The following is a 25,605-nucleotide window of genomic DNA, read 5'->3' as shown; positions in this document are numbered from 1 at the left end:
TAGGTCAGTGGTTCCTCCTTTAACATATAACACCTTTGAAACAAACATCCTCCATGAACAAGGATAACTGTTTTGTTGGAACTGGATGGTGGCTCCTTGTTAAATGAGGAGGGATGCTTTTGTTTTGCTATTTGGAGTTTTAAAAACCCTGGCTCAGAAAAATCCAAAGTAGTGCTTGCGGAGGAGGGCTGCAGGGAGAATAAAGCAGGATTGTAATTTTTTTTACATGCCACCGATTTGACTGGGTTGTGCCAGCCACTCTGAGTGGCTTCCAGCAAATTATAAAACCACAGTAAAACATCACACATTAAAACCCTCCCGATACAGGGCTACCTTCAGATGTCTTCTAAAAGTCAGATAATTGTTTATTTCCTTGACATGTGGTGGGAGGGTGTTCCACAGGGTAGGTGCCACTACCAAGAAGGCCCTTTGCCTGGTTCCCTGTAACCTCTCTTCTTGCAATGAGGGAACCACCAGAAGGCCCTCAGAATGATCGATCACTGAAAGAAGGTTAAGAAAATTACCACTTTTACAAAGGGGACAAAAATGTCTCCTCTGTGTGTTTTAAAGGTGTTTTAAAAGGATGTGTATCTCTCAGTTTTTCCTCATGCAAATTTCATTTTTGTTCCAGCAATGGCGCTTGCTGCCATATTTAGCAGCCACCTATGTCTTAGACCATTTCTCCAAAATGTTGTTCATAAACTCCATAGAATTCCACATGGGTCTCCTCATGAAGGACAAAAGTCCACAGCAGGTAAGGATTTGTCAGTAATTCCTCGTTATAAGCCATTGCGTGGGAAATGAGTTGGTCCATTATTGGACTGGCAGGATTCAAGCATCCCGCTGTCTGAAGAGTGTACCTATTCTGCTCACCAGAGGGCTCTAAACGCTTTGCAGCCCAGAACATGGCAACTTGCACTCCAATTTCATGAGAGGAAAACAGTAACTATATTGCCAGCTGTGGGAAAATGCACAGCACTGTTACCTTTCTGAATATGAGCAAAACACCCAGTTCTGTATGCACAACAAATTTCACAAATATAGCCTATTGTTTCTTCAGTGCCTTCTTTTTATATAAAGTTTTTTTATCAATGTGAAATCAAAAGTACATTTGATAAAGTACATAATCAAAGTTACACAACATAGGAGCAGTACAAAGGTTGTATTTTCCAAATAAATAGTGAGAAGATAATGCAGTAAAGAAGAACACATCATGAAAGCCAAATTTTATTATTTGTTTGGGGAAGAGCATCTTGTAATATCTGAATTACATTTTAATTAACTGTGAAACAGGTTGTTGTTGTTGTTGTTTTTTGTTTATCTTTAAACATTTTAAATTGTTCTTAATGATACATTTAATATTCTTGTAAACTGCCCAGAGGTTTTACCGTATTACAATCAAGCGGTATCTAGATTTTGTTAAATAAAAGAAATAGTCTTGGTTTACCTCAACTGAATCTGCTCCTCTTAAACATTCCTTCTCTTCTTCCCTGATGCATCGTTCATTTATTCTTTAAAATACATCAATTATAAGCATGAAGGAGGGGCACGGATGTTGCTAGGCTTTTAATTTCTTTTAACTGCATCTATAAATTTAATAGTACAGTAATTTTACAGTTGAGCCCTTTTGGGGGGAGCGAGGTGTTGCATGTTCTAAACGCACATACACTGAGCTGTATTCTCTAAAGAGCAGGAAATTGCTAGTGCGTTTGTTGGTAATCCTGCTTGTTCAGTTTCCCACAGTTGTTGGCAGTGCTTTTTTTTTCTAAAAAAATGTTTAGGGCTACTCTCATTTTCCTACTCATGTTGAAATACTGCCCCTCAATGAGGCCAAACTTAGATTCACAAAATGTTTAGAGGTATGTGTACCCCCAAGTCCCCCCAGAAAAAAACACTGGTTGTTGGTAACCCAGAAGCCTGCACAAAGAGGCTTAGAGTTGAGCATTTACGTCAGGGGGCGGCAACCTAAGGCCCATGGACCGCAAGTGGCCCACAGGGGTTGTTTAACTAGCCCATGATCCGAACTGAGCTGCTCGCTTGGCGATTTCCCGCGTTCTGCACTAAACCAGCATGGGGTGGGGACTTCCTTCCACATTGCTGGAAATTGTGTCTGCGCATGCGCAGACGCCGGAAATCACGTCTGTGCAGATGCCGAAAATCGTGGGTGGGCGTGCATGCACACGATCCGGCCCACAGAGGGATCTCCGCTGGAGTGAACCAGCCCAGGCAAGGTAAACCTTGCCAACCCCTGATTTACATCCTTGGCCTCTGGTTTGGCCCGTCATAGCTGCTCTGCTCTGTGCTGAAGTTGATGGTTCCTCAGGCCTAGGAGGACCAAGAAGGGTTAATGCAGCATGTTGGCTGTTGTGTTGTATATTCATTGTTCGCTCTGGTTCTACTAGGCGGAACTCGGGCGTGAAATCCATGCTTTATCTACTTCGGGGAAACCGCTGGCCTCCTGGCTGACTCAACAAGGAACTCAGGAATGCAGAGAAGCTTGTGGAGGACATGGCTATCTGGCCAGTAAGTGAACTTGACGGATAATTGTTTCCCATAATTGTCAGTAAGTGGTTTTATAAAATTTTAAATCATAAGCACAGCTCACTGATACAAGGTCCCTACATGTTAACTGTTCTTTCCAAAAGTGAATCGGCTGGGTGATATCCGTAACGACAACGACCCAAATTGCACCTATGAAGGAGACAATAATGTTCTGCTACAGCAAACTAGCAACTACTTATTGGGCTGGATGAACGCCAAACACCAAGGTTAGTATGTAGAACTTGGATGTTGCACTGACTCAGAAGCCCACCAAGTGGAGACAGGGTAAAACTGCCAGCAGACACAGTTGTGTGTTTGCAAAGTTGAACTACTGCATTCCTATCAGTGTTTCTGTTGAAATGGTGGTCAGCACTCCAGCACCCTGTTTTTAACTATTCTTAGTACTGTTTGGAGTCACAATGACCTTACTTGAACTCTTAATTTGAGTTCGTTGGACTCCGTAGATGCAAATGTTAGTGTCTTTGATGGTTTTAATTTTAGAGGTGAGAGAAACCTCCCAATCAGAAACTGAAATATTTCCAAAAAAGCAGTGTAAGCAGAAATCCAGAAGTCCACAGTTGGATGATGCCTTTTTTAGAACAGACCCAAAAGTTAAAAGCTAGGCTTTGTTTTCTCAAAGAGTGTGTGTAACCTGCTATCAGTAGCACCTGGTATGGGCTTAACTCAGCCTGTGGCCTTTGTTTGAACAAGCTTGGTTTTTCCTCCTCTCACTGTTTTGCATAACAGCTTGCCATATTTTTGTGACCTTTTTTCTTGATTCTGATAAAGGCAATACAGTGGTGCCCCGCAAGACGAACGCCTCGCAAGATGAAAAACCCGCTAGACGAAAGGGTTTTCCGTTTTCGAGGCGCTTCACAAGACAAATTTCCCTATGGGCTTGCTTCGCAAGACGTTTTTGTCTTGCGAGCCTTGCGATTTTTTTTCCGCTTTCCCCCTCCTTTTTCTAAGCCGCTAAGGCACTTTGCCGCTAAGCCGCTAATAGCGCTAAGCCGCTAAGCCGCTAATAGGGTTGCTTCGCAAGACGAAAAAACCGCTAGACGAAGAGACTCGCGGAACAGATTCTTTTTGTCTTGTGAGGCACCACTGTACCCAACTGTGGGCTTTGCAGTCTTGATGCATTTTAGAGGTTTCTCATGGAATCTGGTTCAAGATCTAGCTTGGACGCCATCCTTGTTCCTTCTGGCAGGTTTTGGACTTTCACTGAGGGTGACCTGTAACTTTGCTGCCTCACAACTAATCATGCATCTCAGAATAGGCACATCCTGTAGAAAGCATTATTTTTAACACACATTGGTGTGGGTACTTAATTAGCACCCATAATAGTCTGTGGTTGGTTTGGGAACCTGGGTCAACTCTTCTTGAACTCATCCCAAGCAGAATAAAAACAAGGTACTCAGTGTGAAACAGTAGTCTGTGCTCCCTGGTGTCCTCAAACAACAGAACAGCAGTCTAATTGTCATGTGAGAATACCAGGGAGGGCTGACTACTGTTTCACGCTGAGTACCTTGTTTTTATTCTGCTTAGGGTGAGTTCAAGAAGAGTTGACTCAAGTTCCTAAACCAATTAACTTAAAACGTAATTGTTATGTGATGCAATTAGGCTAAGGAGTGCACAGTTGTGCATCATGTGCAAAGTACAGGTTAATAGAGGTTGTTTTTAAGGCTTCCAACTTAGAAATAAAAGGGCCGTGTCTCAGAAGCATAGATGTGTTAAAGAGTTGGCTTGGTTGAAGCTGGAGAAATGGGGGAAACAGCTTAATCAAATTAGCCATGCTGAATGCACCGATGAGCAGATTTTTGACTTGCATTGACTTTCAAAGCCATTAGTGCATAGACATTAACACACTTTGACTTGGTATTTAGTTTCCGTATCATTGGCATTTCAGACAAAGGTCCTATTGTTTCACCATTGGGATCGGTAGATTTTTTGGAAGACTGTGATCATATTCTCTGCCAGAAGTTCACAGTGTCAGATGTTCAAGATTGCATGGATTCTTCCGGTAACTGTTCAAATTGCATCTCTTGTCATGTGCTTATAATTTTGCGTGTGGCCCCTTTCCCCTACAAACCATTGACTATTCTTCCTTTCAGGGCTTGCGGTTAAGTCCTTGTGCATTCTTTCTTCCCTTTAATTCACACACCAGCCCCCTGGGGTTGTTATGGCAAGTACCAGTTTAGAGGGTGGGTTGCTAGAGGAAGAAGGTTGTCCCATCTTGGAGACAGTAGAATGGGAGGGAACACCTTGACATAATAAATTTTAAATTCTTTTGTAGAGATTGACTGAGATTTTGATGACTGGAGCTTTATGCCATATGTTACAATGGAAACGAAAACTCTGTGAGGAGCGAATGGGCTTGAGGCATGTAAATCAGCAGGGAAAATGGGACCTGTGGGCGGATGATGCCTGGGAAAGACATTCAGTACAGACAATGTTGTTAGTGATGAACATGAGTGTAGAGAGGATAAATAATAATAAATTTTATTTATATCCTGCCCTCCCCAGCCGAAGCCGGGCTCAGGGCGGCTAACAATAATCAAATAATCAAACAATCAAATAGTCACACATTCAAAATATTTCATTATAAAAATTAATTAAAATCAAATTAATGGCAACCGATTAAACAAGATTCTGTACAGGTTGCCAGAGGAGGGAGTCAGGCTGCGCCCTGACCAAAGGCCTGGTGGAACAACTCTGTCTTGCAGGCCCTGCGGAAAGATGTCAGGTCCCGCAGGGCCCTAGTCTCTTGTGACAGAGCGTTCCACCAGATTGGAGCCGCAGCCGAGAAGGCCCTGGCTCTAGTTGAGGCCAGCCTAACCTCTCTGAGGCCTGGGACCTTGAGGGTATTATTATTTGCAGACCGTAGGTTTCTCTATGGGGCATACCAGGAGAGGCGGTCCCGTAGGTACGAGGGTCCTAGGCCGTATAGGGCTTTAAAGGTTAAAACCAGCACCTTAAACCTGATCCTGTACTCCACCGGGAGCCAGTGCAGCTGGTATAGTACTGGATGAATGTGATCTCGCAGCGAAGACCCCATAAGGAGTCTCGCCGCGGCATTCTGCATCCGCTGGAGTTTCTGGGTCAGTCTCAAGGGCAGCCCCACGTAGAGCGAGTTACAATAGTCTAGTCTGGAGGTGACCGTCGCATGGATCACAGTGGCTAGGTCAGGGCGAGAGAGATAAGGGGCCAACTGCTTAGCTTGGCGGAGATGAAAAAATGCCGCCTTTGTTATAGCTGTAATCTGTGCCTCCATAGAGAGGGAGGTATCGAAGATTACACCCAAACTCTTAACGGACGGTGCTGGCACTAATTGCACCTCCGCAAGAGATGGGAGTTGCCCCCTCAATCCCATATCGTCCCGCCCCAGCCAGAGGACCTCTGTCTTCGAAGGATTTAACTTCAACCGGCTCCCACGTAACCATCCAGCCACAGCTTCCAGACATCTCGCTAGTGTGTCGGGCCGAGTCAGGATGGCCATCCATCAACAGATAGAGTTGGGTGTCATCAGCATACTGATGGCAACCCAGCCCAAAACTCCGGACAAGCTGGGCGAGGGGGCGCATAAAGATGTTAAAAAGCATCGGGGAGAGAATCGCACCCTGAGGCACTCCACACACCAAGGAGTGGCGCGATGACAATTCCCCCCCAAGTGCCACCCTCTGTCCCCGACCAGAGAGAAACGAGCGCAGCCATTGAAGGACTGTGCCCTGGATTCCCACGTCGGCAAGGCGGTGGTCCAGGAGTTCGTGATCGACCATGTCGAAGGCTGCTGACAGATCTAGAAGAATCAGCAGCCCCGACCCGCCTCGATCCAGCTGCCTGCGGAGATCATCTGTTAGGGCGACCAGAGCCATCTCGGTCCCATGACCAGCACGGAAGCCGGACTGGAATGGATCCAGAGCAGATGTTTCATCCAGAAACCTACCAAGCTGTTCAGCAACCGCTCTCTCAATCACCTTACCCAGGAATGGAAGATTCGAGACCGGGCGGTAATTGGATAGATCTAAGGGATCTAATGATGTTTTCTTTAAGAGCGGACGCACCACCGCCTCCTTCAGTTCCCCTGGGAATATCCCGGTGCCAAGGGACAAATTGATGATATCCCCCAGGGGGGCCCGCACCTCGTCTGGACACGCTCTAATCAGCCATGACGGGCACGGGTCAAGAGGACAGGTGGTGGCCTTTCCAGCTCGGAGGAGTCTGTCCACATCGGCTGGAGATATCCGGTCAAAGTGGTCCAATACTGGACCCGAGGACAGTCGAGGGGCCTCCAGTTCCTTTATTGTATCCAAATAGGCAGGGAGGTCATGGCGGAGCAACAGGACCTTCTCCGCAAAAAAGCTCGCAAATGCCTCACAGCTGTGTGTCAGATTGTTATTTAAATTTGGCTGTCCTTCAAGGGACGTTAAAGACCGAATTATACTAAATAATTGTGCCGGGCGAGAGCTAGCGGATGCAATGGAGGCCGAGAAGTAAGACTTCTTAGCAGCCTTCACTGCCATCTCATAGGTTTTCATAAAAGCCCTATAAGATGTTCTTGAGGCTCCGTCACGGGCACCCCGCCATACTCGCTCTAGCCGTCTGAGGTCCCGCTTCATTTTCCGAAGCTCCTCGGTAAACCAGGGAGCCCAGTTTCTGCGGGGTCGCAGAGGGCGCTTAGGTGCGATCTCATCGATGGCTGCCAGGAGCTGGGTATTCCAGCCCTCAACAAGCTCAGTCAATGAGTCACCAGGGGGAGCAAGGTCCCGCAAGGCTTGGCGGAATCTATCAGGGTCCATCAGCGTCTGTGGGCGAGCCCAAATCGGCTCGCCACCTAAGCAGGGTGGGGGTGGAAAGTCAATCCTGGCTTTCAGAGTGTAGTGATCAGACCATGGCACCTTCATCGAAGGAGACATGATCACATCTATACCGGCGCCAAAGATCAAATCCAGCGTGTGGCCTGCTTGATGTGTGGGGCCCGAAACAAACTGGGAGAGCCCTAGTGTCGCCATGGAAGACACCAGGTCCAGAGCCTGTGAGGAGGGAGTGGCATCATCATGGATGTTGAAGTCTCCCAATACCAATAGGTTAGGGAACTCCAAGGCCCAGCCGGCCACCGCCTCCAGCAGGCCTGACAGGGTGGCTGCTGGTGCGCTAGGTGGCCGGTACACCAGCCAGACAGCCAAGCTCTCCTCGGAGCCCCACACTAGGCCAACACATTCAATGCCAGGGATCGATGGCGATGGTAGAGCCCTGAAAGAACAATCTTCCCGGATTAATAATGCCACCCCTCCCCCCCGGCCCACAGTCCGCGACTGGTGGAGGACGGAGAAACCCGGGGGCGCCATCTCTCGTAAGGTAACAGTTACCCCTTCGCGCACCCAGGTCTCCGTCACACAAGCCAGGTCAACCCCCTGCGAGGTAAAGAAATCTCGCAGGGTGGCGGTTTTGTTGCCTATAGACCTGGCATTGCACAACACCAGTGACGGAGGTGAGTAATCCTTGCTCACCCTACCCTCGTCTCTCGGGATGGGGCACAGATTGGAAGGGGTACGAGCATGTCCGTATCTCGATCCCCTTCGCCTATAACATCTGCCCCCACCACCATACCTCCCTCGCCCCTCCACGGTAGCAATCCCAAGCCTCAAACCAACCTCCATTTACAAAATAGAAAAACAAAACAACCAAAAACAATTATGCCAAACAAAATCAATCCCCACCCCACTAATATCCCACCCCAAAACAAAACAAGATGAAACAAAACAAAAATACATAGATAAAAACCACCATTCACGGTGGTACAACAAAATAAGCAATAAAAACACGTTTAAAAACCTTAAAATATATGAAACATCTTTAGCATTTGCTGCAGCAGCACCCGTGTCCTTAAAACTATCATGGAGGTGAGCCTGGGCCCCGCCCCCTAGGCCAGATGGAATTAGCCTGAGGAGGGAGAGGCCTTACACTCCAAGCACTCACGATGCAGCAGCAGATGAAGGAGAATACAGTCTTACATAGGAAAAATGGGGCTTTGAAGTGATCATGAATTAGTTCACTAGCCTTAAATAGAAGTATCAAAAATGAAAGCAAGTCTATCCTCTATTAGTTGGTATAATGCCAAATTATTTCTTCTGTCTTTATATGAACAGCAAGTTGTTGGGGTGGAGCAAAGCTAAGTTTCAGCAGCAGAATATTTAATTTTGTGGATGCTTTTCAACCTTATTTCTGCAAAATGCAGACTGTGCATTACAGAAACTCAGATTCTGATGCAAACTATCGGCATCATTTGCCGTCTGCTTTATAAGGATTTTTTAATCATTTTATCTTGAATGAAAACATTAAACCTTTGACCTTTCTTTTTTCAGTACTTCTGAGAGGATACAAGTGGCTGGTTTGTTACTTGCTCCGAGAGAGTTTCCAGAAGCTGAGAAACCAAGAAAAATGTGGTTGCAGTGAATTTGAGGCAAGGAACAACAGTCAGGTAAACACATTGTATGATTTTATGTTGCGGAGCAATTTCATGCACAGGGCTATTTTAATGGATGTTGCCCTTTTCTGCTGCCTTTCCCCTCCACATACACACTATACATTGCACACTTCCTTTCACAAAAATATGAAAAGTAAAGCACCTAGGACCTCAAACTCAGCTGGAGCCTAAAGTTCATGCTTTGTTGTACAGCAACTAAGTTAAAAAGAATAAACCCTGCCATCAGGCTTACAGCCAAATAACCTCCTGCATGCATTTTTTACTTTAAAAGAAATAACTAGTGAGTTTAACACCAAGTGGTGGAAAATGTGATCTAGACATCAGGAGATTTCTTGTGTAATGAGCCACAACCTTCTTTCTCCCAAATGCTGGGCTGGAACCTTATGGAATGTGTCCAGGGCATCCCAAGTCCTGCATTAAGTTTTGTGTCCAGGCAGTAACAGTTCCTATGACAACAATAATAATTCAGTTCCATGCTCACTATGCTATTGCCTTCCCTAAGAGCTTGAGGCAGAGAGATTCCAGTGAATATAGGAACAGGGATGGATTTAGGGCTTTGCAAGTGATGCTCATGCACTGGGTGCTGAGCCAAGGGGGCACCCTCTCAGAGCCCAGTAAGTGAGGGACTGGGCTTTGGGAAGGAGGCACAGGGCTCTGAGAAGGTCCTAGGGTCCTCCTGCCTTTTTCCCAAAGCCTAGTTAGCACTTCCCAGCTTTGGGAAGGAGATGGGAGGGCTCTAGGACCCGGCCAGAGCCCTGTGTCTCCTTCCCAAACTCGGTACCTCACTTAGCCATCTTTGGGAAGGCAGGGCAAGGGCTGGGGAGGGGGCACCAAATTTTGGCCTCGCACATCATGCTATAGTACTCAAGTCTGCCACTGGTGGGAAACAAGCATGACAAAAGCCTTTGGAAGAGAGTCAAAGGTAGAGAAGAGGTGCTGAGGACTGTTACAAGTGAGTGTGGATCAGGGTATCGTTGCTCCATCAGGAAGATAACAGAGAAGGGGCAGAGCATGAGAAAATAATGGGAGAAGGAGCAGAAAAAATCGGCAAAGTCAGTCCAGTGTTTGGACTTCCTCCAGAGCGCATGAATGGGCATGTCAAATAGTGGGGTAAGTCAGCAACGGATACTAGTGAAAAAAGGGGAAAGTAGATCATGGTGGCAGACCAATCCAAATTAAGAGTTCATGAAGCTAGAGGTTGGAAATGGATGTTTCTAAAGAGCTGGAGGGACCAATATTATCACTTAGTTATGATGGTTCATCCTAGTTTAATATTTGCCAAGGTACCTACAGTGTATTAAATACAGCAGAGAGTCCCACGGTGCTGTTACTCATTAAGGTACCACAGGGCTTCCTTGTTTGCTGTAACAGACTGACACCATGTAATGTACCCCTGGAGGCAGGATCTCAAGGCCTTCCCAACCAGAACTCCAGAGACAGTGGCCTCGTTCTCAGGCCCAACCACTGTATAGAAGCTCCGGGGGAGGAACAAGAGAATTGCAGATAACGGATTAGTGATGAAAGTTGCAAGACATGATGCCCAACCTTGCCTCATATTACAGAAGTGTCACCATCCGTCTTGCATACCTGTCCCCCCGAAATCGCATGAGAGATGTTCAGCTGGGATGTTGAGTTCTATATATGCCACCAGCATTCCTTCACACAGTTGCTTCGGAGTACAATCTGCATCCTTTTTATGCAGCACAGATTGCCCTGAAGGATACAGAGAGGATAATAAGAATGGGCCTTTCAACTTCTTTTTGGGTGCCTTTTACTTATTGCTTTTGAACAGTTAGTAATCTTTGCCTGGATTTGTAGCTATGGTTGATTTTTTCTTTCTTTCTTTCTTTCTTTTTTCAAGGTGTACTATTGTCGTTCCTTAGCTATAGCTTTTATTGAGCACACTGTTTTGCAAAGATATCATGACTACGTTCACAGTTCCAACACACCAGCTAGCCTCCAGCCGGTACTGAAGAATATATGTGCGCTGTATGGATTATGGTCTTTAAATAAGCACATGGCAGTACTCTACCAAGGTGAGATCAACATTCTGCCTACATGGTAAAATTTAAAATCTGCAAACACTTCAGTGCCCTTACAAATTTACTTCTGCATTTAAGTAAGTTCAGGCACCCAGTGTAGTTTCTGCACCAAGGAAGCAGTAAATGTGTTATACAGTCTTACAGCTCTGGTCTTTTAGCCCCAGTCCTCTTCTACTTCACAGCTTGGGGGAGCTGTGTTTTAAGATACAATACTGAATTTCCTAAACCTTTTCTTCTGACATCCAGCCTCTTACAAAACTTGCCTTAAGCTGTGGAGTGCAATCTTCTTAAAGGCAAAACTAGCAAGGTAACTAAAGGCCCCATCTGCACTGCATATCTGAAGCAGTGCCATAACGCTTTAAACAGCCATGGCTTCCCTCAAAGCATCCTGGGAACTGTAGTTTGTTAAGTGTGTTGAGAGTTGTTAGGAAACCCCCATTCCCCTCACACAGCTACAGTTCCCAGAGTTCCCTGGGAAGAGGATTTGTTTGTTAAACCATTATGAGAAGTGTAGCTCAGTGAGGAGAATAGGAACTCGGAGGTAGAAAACAAAGTTTTTGCCTCAACTCTGTCTGTTCCTCCCAGGACTGTCGCTGACCCCGGCCAGCTCAGTATTCTTCCCTTACCAGAGAGCCACAATGAGGCACTTGGACACCAGATTCCAAGTCCTCTTCCCATTCATCCATGAAGGGGAAACCTGCTCACTTTTAGATAACATTCTTCATACCCCACAGATCTGGATTTTTTGATCCAAAATGAGTCATTTAGCTTCTTTATCATGATAAATATCTTTCAGGTGGCTACATTTCAGGTGCAAATGCTGGCAGATTTGTGCAAGATGCAATTCTAGAACTGTGTTCCAAGGTATGTTCCTGACTGGTTTAAATATTATGCTGAGTAACCTGTAGACTAAGAGTAATTCTTTTATTTGGAAGTTGGCATCCTGGCTGGCAAGAGCGCACTCCTGTCCTGGGTCCAGGGGCAGCAGGAGCCCCAGACCCTGAGCTTCCTTTAAACAAAAAGTGCAAGTCTCTAGCCTTTAGATTGAAAGCTATGAAGTAAAATGTGTGGGCATCATTCAAAGCAATTGGTTTGCAAGGTATATGAGCCTACTCTTGCCTGTCATTGTTGTTAGCTTATGAGTGAAGTCAGAGCTGTGATTGATGAGCTCTACAGAGAAATTCGGAGGCATACAGGCCCAAGTGAAGACCCCAAAATGCTTCACCCTTCTTAGTGTTTTCTTTAGGAAAACCCCAAAATAGTTGAGCTTTTTTTACACTTGATTCCTGCATTGCAGGGGGTTGGACGCAATGGCCCATGAGGTTCTATGAAAATGAAAATTGGAGAAGATTATGGAGCTTTCCATATTCGAAATCTGAAACTGCTGGCTGTTAGTGGCTTACCAAAATAGTTACGCTACAGCTCTGTAGTTTATTGCTTGTTGTAGAAACCTAATCAGAACACCCAGTTTCTAGTCTAACTTTTTTTCCTGCACAGCTGAAGCAAGAGGCTGTGGCTTTGGTAGATGTGATTGCTCCTCCGGACTTCATTCTCAACTCGCCAATTGGCAGGGCTGATGGAGAGGTAAACAAGTCTTTTTGCAAAGCTCTGACTCAGGTTTACTGTGCCTCTTTTTGAACTTTGTGTTTTCAATATTTGTGCTTTGTTGTGTCACAGCTAGAAACTGTGTGTGTTTGATAGTGGCGGAGAGGGAAGACCCACAGTCTAGCAGCATGAATATATGTTGCATTCTTCTGATGCTGCAAGTAAATTCACTTCAAACCGCACATTCCAGCCTTTCTGATCCTTGAGTTTGAGGCACCTCTGCTTGGGGAAGGTAACCGTTTTAGAAGAGGTGTCCAGGAAACCGTTCCACCAGGCCAAAGTAAATGAAGTAACTTAACAAACTGAAGAACTTTGACTGTAAGCACAGGCTACAGAAAAAACCATATGATGTGCTCACCAGCTCTTTGATAATCTCGGAACCTGACTACATTGTTCAGACTCTGCAGCTCAATTCAATTTAGCCATAATGTTCTTTTGAAATGATTTATCTGTTTATTTGCTCTAAACATTGGTCTTCTCCAAGCTGTGGTGGCATCACCATTCCCTCTTTTTTATCTAGCTTTTGGGGGTTTTAAGGAGAGAGACAGAAATATGAACAGAAAATAATATAGTGCAACTGACTTTCGGGGTTGGTGTGTTGTGTTACAAGCACACAGAGTACAATGAGATTGAGTGTTTGGGGGGGGGCTCGCTTAATTTCATTGTACACAGGTGGTATTATTATTATTATTATTATTATTATTATTATGAAGTTGAGAAACCCTGAGAAAGAGAGTGAGGGAAGGCAGAGCTCTTTTCCTTTCATTTGCTGCATAGAAAGGAGAATTTTCGCAGGACTTTTAGCCTCTGCTGAACGGCACCTGCCAGAATTCTCTATTGTGTTGGGTCACCCTAGAAAAGAGATATGGGCAAATGTAACAATACAGGGAAACTATTAAATGGAGGTCTCATTGTGCCTCCTTGAGATCAAGGTGACACCACTGCAAAGACTGAACATTTTGGAAAGGAATGCTGTTGCTGAAACCATTTCTGTTTTTCTCCCCCTCCAGCTGTATAAAAACCTGTGGAGCACCGTTCTTCAAGGCAGTAAGGTGTTGGAGAGGCCATCCTGGTGGTCAGAATTTTGTACTAATAAACCTGTTGTAGGTAGGCTGAGATCAAGAATGTAAATGTAAATTGGAGAGGGCGTGGATAATTAATCGTAATCTGAAATTATTAGATAAAGGATCATGTTGAAGAAGGTAATTTTTGTGAAGGAAAGGCCTTTGAAATAGCATTCCAGCCCATTTCCCTGACTACTGGCAGAGTGAGGGGCTGACCTTTCCCACTTGCGTCAGTCAGTCAGGACTTGCGGAAATGAAGTCACTTTAAAATGGGCTGCTACTCAGAGCCTGAAGTTGTCGAAGTGACCATGATAGTTTAAGTCTGGATTCCAGGTATGGAAATAGCTATAACAAATTGAAGGAGAATTATACCTTTGCAAAGTCAGCAGTGTGCTCTGTTCATGTAAACTTATGTAGTTCCCTTAGAGTTCCTGCAGAGGCCACGAGAGGCACTGGGCATGCACAATTTCGCCCAAAGACCTAAAACAAGTTCACTCTCCTGGAATACAGAGCAGATAAGGACTTTCTAACTTTGATTAATTGTCGTATCTTGCACATCTGTAGTCAAATATATTTAGTTTCTTGTTTAATTCATGGTCCAATTGAAGTTAATGAAAATGTTGAACTTTATATCACCTTACCAACAGTCTGCATTTTATCCGCACTTTTTAATTTTAATTTTAAGTGTAAGTTGGTGTCAGAAAATCCTAATCTGTGAAAGGTAAACATAATATATGTTATACCTTCTACATATTTTGGGGTAAATGTTTTGTGCTGACAAGATATAGCAAATGTTAACAATGATGAATAAAATAGTTTTATTTTATATGCATTTTTTTAAAAATCCATAAGATTAGTGAACATTTCTGCTTTAATTTTCTGCTACACTATTGGTTGCCTTTAAAAGGATAAAAATGCTGAAAATAAAAAAGCAGTTTGAAGTACAGTCTTGAATGCTGAGTGCAGAAACCTCAGCCTCTCACAAGGATCTTTTCTGTTCACACTGTTCAGAAGACCGTTGTTGTACAAGGTAAAGTCAGCATGTTATTTCACAAGATGACTTTGATAGATGTCAGAGAGAATGGCTTTAACCTTACCTCTTCCTGACCTCTAGTTTTCATGTGCAGAGAAGGCACACAAGATCATTCAGTCATCTGAACGCTTTTCTGCAGTTTGAGTCCACAAATACATTGACCACCTCAAGGAAAAACAAGTCACAAATTCTCACTGCACACTCTGAATCCAAATATTGCGTGGAACGCTTTTATTATTTATCCCTATGCCTACTACCTCCATTACCTGATAAGCAACACTTGGATATATACCCCTACCAACAACCAGCAATGGGATATACTCCTGCAGTTTTGCAAAAGCTTATCTGCTTCTTCCTTTCACAAATCACTTTTGATGACAAGCACCTTTTACAAATCTGGAAACAGAGTCAGAGATTTTACTGATTACCTGCAAAATGTACTTTAACAGAATTGTGGCTTATTATCCAAGTGGACTTGCCACCTCTAGGTTTTACTTACTGCAGGCTCATACATGGAAGTCACATTTATGTCCTGTAGGATCATGCACACAGTTCGAGCATAACCATCACACACTGCTCTACCTGTTTTGTTTCCACTATGATCTAGTTCTAGTAAAGAATGCAAACATAGGGACACGAAGAACCAATTGAGTTTTAGGTTTTTCTCTATAGGAAACCTGAGAAAATGGGTTCCTCAGTTTTATTTCCTGGGGTTTACTGTTTTCATAAGCGTTTTAGGTAAAATTGTGTGTGTGTGTGTGTGAGAGAGAGAGAGAGAGAGAGAGGGGGGGGGGGGCAGAATAAAATGAATGGAAATTGTGGTGTAACCCCCCTTGGGTTAGCACCCAGGACCAGGTTCCAGTGTATAGGGGATATTCTGACTAACAACCACACTAATCTCTGTATCAACTGGAGATTAAAAATATAAGGTGCAGTACACAAATAGATTTTAGTCCAGAATGTTCCACCTTCTCCCAAGATGCTGCTATGCCAAAGGAAGTCTGTGCCCTTAGGCTTTACTGACAGTTAGTTTGGGGATGCAAGTGTTGTTTTTGCAGAGTCTTTTACGCAGTGGAATAATGAGCAGTACGTGCCACATACTCTACATTACTTTATTTACACTTCAAAGCTGAGAGATTACATACATGCATCTTGCTTCTGCTGCGAGCAGAGAAGCATCCTCACTCTTCGGAAACACAGAGAGAACTGAGAAAAACAGGAAACCAGTGTACGTCACATCCAGTCTCCCTTTCCCGTGGGAAGCCCAACAGTACGCTGACTGTGGAATGTAAACACCTGTCTCGTGACAAGCACTTCGCTGCACAGTGAAGGAAGCAGAAACCAACATCCTCCCCCTTTCTGTGAACATCACTGGGCAGCGTGCTCGTACAATATCAGTACAAACCCAACTTCTGCACATAGGTACAGTGTTGATCCCTTGATACAATCTTGGACAATACATCAGCAGGAATTTCATTACCTGGCATATAGGACACCGTTACGAGTCCCTTCTGAATACGTTCCCTAGCATGTTGCAACTTTAATTGCAAGTGCTTCGTGCTTTGCTTACAACCTTCAGAATTCAGCAAAGCCAAACATGCTTTGTTGTCCTGGTAAACCTGGATTGGACATTTGACAGGAATTTTCATGTCTTTGCACAATTGTAACAACCATTCACAATCCTTAAGTGAATAAGATAGTGCATTCAGTTCAGCTTCACAAGTACTTAAGCTAACTGTTGTTTGCTTCTTGCATGACCAATCAAATAGACCCTGATTGTACATATAGCAAACTCCAGACGTACTTTTCCTGTCTGTAGTGTCACTTCCAAAACTTGCATCTGCAAATATCTCAAGACCACCAGATTTCTGATTGTTAAATCTCAGTCTGTAATGCATAGCGCCTTTCAAATACCGCGCTATGCATTTCAGAGCTTTCCAATCCTTAAGAGTAGGATTGTTGACTTGTCTGCTTAGCAAATTACAGCTAACAGCAATGTCAGGACTTGAACATCTGGCAATGAAGTTTAGCTTGCCTAGCACACTTCTGTACAGTGTAGTGTCAGAAAATGCTTCTTCAGTGTCATCTACCTGATAACCTGTTGTCATTGGTGTGTCTACAGGGTTAGCATCCATCAGGTTTAGTTTGTTTAACACATCAGCAATTTTCCGTGACTGGTGTACTAGAATGTTACCATTTTGATATCTCTCTATTTCCAGAGATAGGTAGTTGTTTACCTCACCAAGATCTTTCATGTCAAAGTGCTCTTTCAGTTGAGCTAGGGCGTTATTGTACATTGTGACATCTTCCCAAAGAATAAGATATCATCAACATAAAACAAACAATACAGTTTCTTTTGCCCCTCCTCTTTGACAAATACACATGGATCAGCTTTCCCTTGCTGAAAACCTAGAGAAAACAATACTTCAATGAGTTTTGTGTGCCAACACCGTGCACTTTGTTTGAGACCATAAAGGGACTTCTTCAGAGCACAAACAAATCCCTGTTTTACCTGTACGCCATCAGGTGGAAGCATATAAAGTGATTCACCTAGAGATCCGTACAAAAACGCTGTATTCACATCGTGGTGACTAACGTGTAGATTTTCCTCTGCAGCTAGCTTGAGCATAAGCCTAATGCTCTCATACCTCACTGTGGGTGAGTAGGTCTCGTGATAGTCTTCACCTGGTACCTGTGCAAAACCTCTGGCTACCAATCTGGCTTTGTGTCTGACTACCTTGCCATTTTGATCTGTCTTCGCTTTGAAGACCCATTTGCTTCCAAGCAGTTTCATTCCTGGAACTACTGGAACTAGCTCCCAAGTTTTGTTCCTTTCTAAGGAATCAAGCTCAGCCTTCATGGCATTTAACCATGGCTCAGCTTCCTTTGAATCCAAATCCTGGATTTCTTGGAAACTTGAAGGTTCAAATACCTTCTTGGAGCTATTAACAGCTGTTATTGCTATCTTAGCAAATTCATCAGCAAATCTCTTTGGAGGTCTGCCTTTTGTGGCTCTTTGTGACCTACGAATTAGCCTCAAGTCTTCAACACTCTCCTCTTCCTTCTTGGGAGAAAAGTGACCTATTGTGAACAATGGTTCCTCCAATTCCTGATCAGAGCTTTCAGAGGGTCGCATAGAGGCTTTCGCACTCTTGAAATCCTCTGAATCATCCTATTCAGTTTCAGACTCAGAATCAGAACCTTCATCAGTGGGTGTGGGTTGTTGCGGTTGCTTTTGACTATCCTCAGTCTCATCACTGTCATCAGGATAACATTGGAAAATTCCCACATTCTCCCCCCACTTGGCATTGTACTCAACACTTCTTGTGAGCTTAATTGTCTTATAGTCAGTCATCATTATTCTGTAAGAACCTTTCTGATAACCTAGAAAGATACCATGCAATCCACGCTTGCCTAACTTGGAGCTTTGTGGTGAGTGAACCCACATGTCAGAACCAAAAATTTTCATGTGTTTGATGTATGGCTTCTTGCCAAACATCTTCTCATAGGGGGTACAACCAATCGCTGAAGATAACCTGCGATTATAACTGTAAGTAAAACACGAGAGAGCCTCGGCCCAATAACTCTCTGGAAGATTGGCATCATGCAGCAAGGTTTTTAACCCTTGAAGCAATGTTTGATTTGCCCTCTTGCAAAGTCCATTCTGCCATGACGAGCGAGGACTAGACAAATCGTGTTGAATTCCTTTCTCAGTCAGAAAAGCTTCAAACTGCTGAGAAGTGAATTCTCCCCCGCGATCACTGAAAAAAGTCTTTATCTTCTTATCATGCACATTTTCCAACCAAGCACAGAATTCCTTGAACCTTGGAAAAGCCTCTGATTTCTGCTTGAGATTGTACACATAAATATACCTGGAAAATGCATCAATGAGAACCATGAAGTACCTGTTTCCACCCAAAGAGGGCGATAGTGATCCAACCAAATCAGCATGAACAACCTGGTATGGTTCTGTAGCTTGCCTACTAGACACCTTACCTTTTGCAGCCATTTTTACCTTGTTTGCTGCGCATGCCTTGCACTTCATGTGGTACCTGCAGGGTTTAATAGTCATACCTTCAACCAAGGCAGGCATTTTAGATACTGCCTCAAAATGCAAATGACCAAATTTCCGGTGAAAATCATGAATACATCCTGCATGCAAACTTTTGTTAGTACCTGCAATGCAACAAGTTTCATCCTGCACAACATCATCAAAATACAAAACAAAGAAACGATCAACATATTCAGCATGCAATACATAATCATTTTTCTTTGTGATGATGCATTTCTTGTTCTTGAAGGAAACGTCAATGTTCCGTTCATTCAGCTGCGCAACGCTGAGTAGATTATGTTTGGCATCTGGTACATAAAGTACATCTTTTATCGATAAGTCCAAACTGTGAAGAACAACAGTTCCGTAGCCTTTACTGGGGATTGTGTGGTCATCCGCCTGGTGAATCGCACCTTCCTGCGGTGTAAAAGACACGAACAGTCACTTATCGTTGCACATGTGATGGGTCGCCGCTGAATCAACAACGAAGAAAGATCTAGACGTCTTCTGGACCTTTGCAACCTTTGGAGTGAAGCGTGAGACCATTGCCTTGTGCTGCGTTGTCCTGGACACCGGACCTTTGCCTCTGCTTTGGCCTTTTCCACGCGATGAGCTTTCGCTGCGCTGCTCTGTCTTGGCCCTGGGATATTTGCATTCCCTCTTCATATGGCCTAGACGTCCACACGAGTAGCATTTCACTGCCTTCAAAGCTTTGGCGCCATCTGGTGGTTCCACTGCACTATGGGATGACGTCTGTGAAGACTCCCCCTTACCCATGTAGCTAGCACCCTGGCAGTCTGCTTCATTCTGAATCACGGCAGTATCACAGGCTACTCTGAGTTGAGCATTTGGCTGATTGGCATCAGATTCCCCACTTGCATCAGCCAGCCTTCTGCAGCTAGCCATCATGACTCTGGCATTAGCCTTCTGCGTCATCTCTGCTGCTTTAAATCAAGCTGCTTTATACAAGCTGCGTCTCTGCTGCTTCAAACCTCATTCCAAAGGCACTTTTAAAAGGTACTTTCGGTTTCCCCCAAGCCTCTACGCTTGTGCCGTGGCAAACGGCTTTAAAAGTTCAAAGTCCAGCCATAAAGCCATTAATTAGGAGCTGGCAGGCAGCCCGGAGCATGAGCACATACCTCTCATCAATCAACTTGACGCGCAGAGCGATCCGTCCCTCTGCCGCTGTTCCGATCCTTTGCTCCTTTGTTCCTCTGGAGTCCATAACCAAATGACTGCGTTTTTCTGGGCCCGGAACCAAAAATGTTGTTTTTGCAGAGTCTTTTACGCAGTGGAATAATGAGCAGTACGTGCCACATACTCTACATTACTTTATTTACACTTCAAAGCTGAGAGATTACATACATGCATCTTGCTTCTGCTGCGAGCAGAGAAGCATCCTCACTCTTCGGAAACACAGAGAGAACTGAGAAAAACAGGAAACCAGTGTACGTCACATCCAGTCTCCCTTTCCCGTGGGAAGCCCAACAGTACGCTGACTGTGGAATGTAAACACCTGTCTCGTGACAAGCACTTCGCTGCACAGTGAAGGAAGCAGAAACCAACATCAAGCAATGACAGCAGAATTTGAGAGTCACGCAATAAGGAATTCCAAGCAGCAGGTGGCAGCAGAGAGGCTGCAGCCCCAACTGGGGAGCCTCCAGTAGGTGGCAGCAGAGGGCGGTTTCTGTGGCTCTGCAGCTGAAGGCAGTAAGAATGGTTAAACCGAGTCTAGGGTAGTGCTAAGCTTCCCCTCCTAGGTCAATTTCAACTGGTAGTTTTTCAGCCAAAGAAGCTCAGCATTCCCCTCTAGTGGAAGCATTCTTCTACAGGAGACCAGTTCAGACCTTCAAGCTTCTCTTCTTCACAAGCAGAAAATGCCCTGTCTCCCTGAACGGATCTGTGGTCCTGCTCTCCAGAGGGCACTTCTCTTCAGGTCACACCAACATCAGCTGCTTGACAAGGAGCTGCAAGTAGCCCAGGCAACCTTCGCTTTGTTAACCATTACAAAAAAAAATGGTGTGCAACTCTGTCCAATGTGCAAATAAACATGGCGTGCCGGGTTCAGACACTATGTTTTCTCTACACTGTCTGCTTGTTGGAGAGCAGTATTCTCTACAGCTTTGCATTCTGCCCTCAGTTGAACATTTGACGTCTTGGCAAACTAGACACTGATGCCTTTAGTGTTCTTGTCCAAATTCTCATAGATGCGTAACAAACAGCTGAAGCACATTTGGAGAGTTGATGTGGCCTCCATGTGTAAACACACACACACACACACACACACACACACACACACCATGTGTGGGTTGGAATAATTCCTCCCTGTGCCACTGCCTTAAAAGGGGCCTGGATTTATTAATTAAATCACTCTATATCCCAGGGGTCAGCAAACTTTTTTTGCAGGGGGCCATTCCACTGCTCCTCAGACCTTGTGGGGGGCCGGACTACATTTTGGGGGGGAAATAGATACCCGCCTCACGACTCTCCCCTCCGTTCTCCACAGCACCGGACGAGCCCCAGTGGCTGCTTCCCTGTGCCTTGCGAGCGGCAGGGGCTGGCAGCAGCGGAGGGACGATAAGTGGTGCGAAAGGGCTGGCTCCAGAGAGGGGCTGCTTAAAATGGCACTCGGCCAACATTGGCTCAACAAAGCCCAGCCCCCTTCCTCCTCTAGGCAGGGCAGGGAGAAGCCAGGAGGGGGGAGGTGCCACCGCAGTGGGGAGGGGGGAATGGCGCAGCCCGAACTATCAGAATCCCCACGCCAATCCACACAGCGATTCCCGGACTGTCCATGGGTCGGATCCAGAAGGCAATTGGGCCAGATCTGGCCCCCGGGCCATAGTTTGCCAACCCATGCTATACCCCAGCCTTCCTCCTGAAAGTGCCCAGGACGGTGAAATGTGCTCCTTTGACTCACCTTTAGCAGCAGGTTCAGGGCAGACAAAAGGAAAATACTTCATTGTTAACGAGGAATTTGCTGCCCAAAGATGTGATGGGCACTAGGCGAGATGTTCTAAAAATAGAAACACTTCCTTTTATATCAGGGTGGGGTGTATTTTGAGCAGTTGAAATGATAGTTGTTACAATAAAGATTATATCATCATCATATGTTAAGCATATGTTAGAGTTGGTGGAGATCCAATAACGTGTTATTAGAATGTTATATCTCAAAAGCTGGACATAAAATTCCTATTAAAAATGTTTAATATGGAATAAAACTCATAGAATTTGGATGAAACCGTTTTACTGGATGTGTGAGACATCTTGTCAGTGATTAATGGTTTTGAGGAAACTAGGACAGCTCAAGGGACTTCACTATAGAGCTCTGTGCAGCATAATCTATTGTACATCTAATGTAATGAATACCTTATGGTTTAGGTTAAGCAAACATACTTTTAAACGCACAAGGGTTGAGAGTGATGATAGCAGTACTTTGGCTACCTGTTGCCCTGATACTTTTCTATGGTGAATAACCCAGGCTATAGGACTTTAAGAAGTTCTTATGCACCTTGCCTTGCAAATCTTCTGGCTGGATCTATGATTTCTTACTGCCTCACCAGAAATCTCATCTCGAGCCAAACCATTGTTTGCAACAGCTGCCCTATCTGGACCCTCTAGCTTGGAGTGAGAGAGTTGTGCTAGACTTCACATATTATATACTGGAGACATATATCCCCACACGGGGCTAGGCAGATCCAATGTGTAAATTGGCTTTGCTGGCAATAGCAGGGCTTAATTTATACCAGGGGCCATATTTGAATGGAGCAAGTGCTGAACCGCCATATGGGCTCCACCTACTGACTCACTCCCACCCAAGCCAAAACAAAGGCAAAGCTCTTTAATTCCCTTTTCTACAGTGGGAACAAGGCTTTGGCAGAGCTGCTCTACATATGTGCTTCAGCTGCTCAGGGCCTGGGAACCAATGGGAGCTTGTCTTTCAAGACTTAACTGCTAATAATCACCAGGATCACAGCAAAGGATTCAGTCCTTTAGTGTGGAACTCCCTGCCTATTGATATCAAGTAGGCACTTTCACTCTGTTCTTTCCAGCACTGGCTAAAAACACACTTGCTTAGCAGTGCTCATATGAATTTTAATCTGTTTGAGTATTTTAATTTTTTGTATGTTTTAAAGTATTGTATTTTTTTCTGCGTTTCCTTGTTTTAACTTTTTGTAAACCGCTTTGAAGTAGTTGTGGGTTTTTTTACACTCAAGCGGTGTATAAATTTAGTGAATAAACAAACAAATATTTTAAAAACCTATCCTGCTTCCAAGGGATAGATTTAGTGTCATGTATAGTTTGGCCCTTTCTGAGGCAGATAATGTGGGTGGAATTATTTCTGGCGGCCTTCATTGTTGCCGTTTACTCTGGAGGAGGGAGTTGCAGGTTAACAGCCCTTTGCTTGGCTCACTTGTATGAATTTGAATGAACTTTGTATGAACTTTGGAATTAAGGACCTCGCCGGCTGGCAAGCCTCAGGGGTGGGGCAGAACTGTTACCTGCAAGTCTGAGCTATTATTTTCTGATAAATATTTGCCATGCCTCACTTAAAGCCAGATTTAATATGATATACAAGATCTATCAAATGCTGTTTTCTTTTTAAAGAAGTAGCCATAGGAGGGGATTGCATTGGAGCTATTGCATACAGCTGGGGGTGGGGGCAATTGCATATGCAAATTGCCCCACCCCAGAGCGACTGTTAGCTGCGGCAGACAAAACATGATGGCACAATATGTCTGTATTTGTGAACAGACCTGTGACCTTTGGAGGAAGGGCCGTATAAAAATTAATAAATAATATTAGTAATAATAATTTTCTCCCAAAAGCTATTGGGAGCAACATTTGCACATGATGGAAACTGTTTACAAACAAAGAAAGAAACCAAAACCTTCATCCTGCAACACTGGAAGACAGATCCAAACCATGCGTGTTCTTTGTCATTAGTAAGTTGGCCCTTGAAGTGGAATGATAACATATTTATGAAAGAGAACTTCTGCTACCATAGTGGCGGCCAGCAAATAAAATGGGGCAAGTGAGCATGTAAAGTTTTGCTGAGCTGAGCTGGTATCCCCTTGGTGGAAATTGAATGCAACTGAGAAAGAAAGTGGTCAGTGCTGAGCATATTTTTTAAAAAAGCATTATTTATTTAATGTATACTTATGACACCCACTTTTGTACCGTACACATTTACAGTCTCTGTGACGACAACCTGTGCTTTAATCATGATAAAAGATCAGGCACAAATGGAAGTCATCATCTCTGTCCTGAGAAGACAAGCCCAATGAATCTGGTGCTAGACCTACTTTAAAGAGATTCTAAAGATCTTATTTCTCTCCCCCCCCCCCCCCAAGCTGCCACTAATATGCTTAGAAGGGTCTGTCAGTTTTCAATTAGTCGTGTTCTCTTGGAGACAAACTAGACATGACGCAGAAGGACTGGGATCAGGATCTCCACCGGGTGCTTTTGTTTGTTTTTTGAAACTTCAGTGCAGCTGTTTGGGGTTAGGAACATAGGAAGCTGCCCTAAACTGAGTCACACCCTTGGTTCATCTGGCTCATTGCTGTCTCCAGTGACTGGCAGCTCTCCAAGGCTTCATGCTGGAGTCTTTCGCAGCTGCCAAGGTCCTCTCACAAATTCCACAAAAACAAATTGGAGATGAGCTTTCAGTATCCCCAAATTTGGGTGAGTTGTGTACAGCTATTAACTAAATGAAAAACAACAAAGCCAGTAGTCCTGATGGGATACCTCCCAAAGTCTTCAAAGTGGGTGGAACTGAACTAACACAACAACTTCACAAGCTCATCGGGGGGAAATGGGAGACAGAGGAGATCCCAGCAGATTTTAGGGATGCCAAAATGATCAATCTCTTTAAAAAAGGTGATAGAACGGATTGCGGAAACTATCGCGGCATCTCTTTATTAGCTGTGGCTGGCAAAATCCTTGCTAGGATCTTAGCACACTGTCTCCTAACAATATCTGAGGCTTCCTGAATCCCACAATGGTTTTTGACCTTCTAGGGGGACCGTGGACATGATTTTCACTGCTCAGCAGCTTCAAGAAAAATTCAGAGAGCAAAACCAACTGCTGCACATGGCATTTATTGACCTGGCTAAGGCCTTCAACACTGTAAATCGTAGTGCCCTGTGGACTGCCCAGATAAATTTGTGAACATCCTTCGGCTCCTCCATGATAATATGACAGCAACAATTGCAGATAACAATGGCTCTCAAAGTGAACCATTCACTATGGGGTCAGGTGTTAAACAGGGTTGTTTTATCGCCCCAACTCTATTTATTATTTTCAGTGCCATGATCCTACACTGTCAAAGGGAAATCATATTTAGAACAGATGGAAAGCTCTTTAATCTGTGTAGGCTGAAAGCAAAGAGTAAGGTTACCGTAACTTCCATCATAGAGCTTCAATATGTTGATGACAACGTAGTGTGTGCACGCTCAGAGGATGACCTCCAAACCATCCTAAATATCTTTGCAGAAGCTTACGAAAAGCTTGGCCTATTGCTCAACATCCAAAAAACCAAAGTGCTGCACCAAGCACAAATCAACCCCTCAGCAGCACCACAAATCAAACTCAATGGTGTAGCGTTGGAAAGTGTCAATCACTTCTCCTACCTGGGCAGTTATCTTTCCACAAGGGCCGACACTAATGCCCAAATCCAACATTGCCTGAGCTCTGCGAGTGCAGCTTTCTCCCAATTGAAGTGCAGAGTGTTTGAGGATCGGGACATTCGCAGGAAAACAAAAATGCTTGTTTACAAAGCTATTGTA

The 25,605-nt window shown here is 44.5% G+C and overlaps 1 protein-coding gene across 5 annotated transcripts in view; it reads left to right on the top strand.

Moving 5' to 3' along the window:
• ACOX3 (acyl-CoA oxidase 3, pristanoyl) overlaps nt 1–14,562 on the top strand; it is a 30,870-nt gene extending 16,308 nt beyond the window's left edge. For all 5 annotated transcript variants that reach the window (XM_083698256.1, XM_083698258.1, XM_083698259.1 and 2 more), the window contains exons 10-18: nt 632–754; nt 2,403–2,523; nt 2,646–2,768; nt 4,448–4,561; nt 8,904–9,019; nt 10,887–11,061; nt 11,864–11,931; nt 12,565–12,651; nt 13,683–14,562. In XM_083698256.1, coding sequence (XP_083554382.1) covers nt 632–754; nt 2,403–2,523; nt 2,646–2,768; nt 4,448–4,561; nt 8,904–9,019; nt 10,887–11,061; nt 11,864–11,931; nt 12,565–12,651; nt 13,683–13,802 — 1,047 coding nt within the window. In that variant the 3' untranslated portion in view covers nt 13,803–14,562. The remainder of the gene's footprint in view (nt 1–631; nt 755–2,402; nt 2,524–2,645; nt 2,769–4,447; nt 4,562–8,903; nt 9,020–10,886; nt 11,062–11,863; nt 11,932–12,564; nt 12,652–13,682) is intronic.
• The last annotated feature ends 11,043 nt before the right edge of the window (nt 14,563–25,605 follow it).

This window comes from Podarcis gaigeae (assembly GCF_964106915.1).
Source record: "Podarcis gaigeae genome assembly, chromosome: 9".
Taxonomy (NCBI): Eukaryota; Metazoa; Chordata; class Lepidosauria; order Squamata; family Lacertidae; genus Podarcis; species Podarcis gaigeae.
Note: the sequence above shows the minus strand (reverse complement) of the source record. Positions and strands in the feature narration are given on the sequence as shown.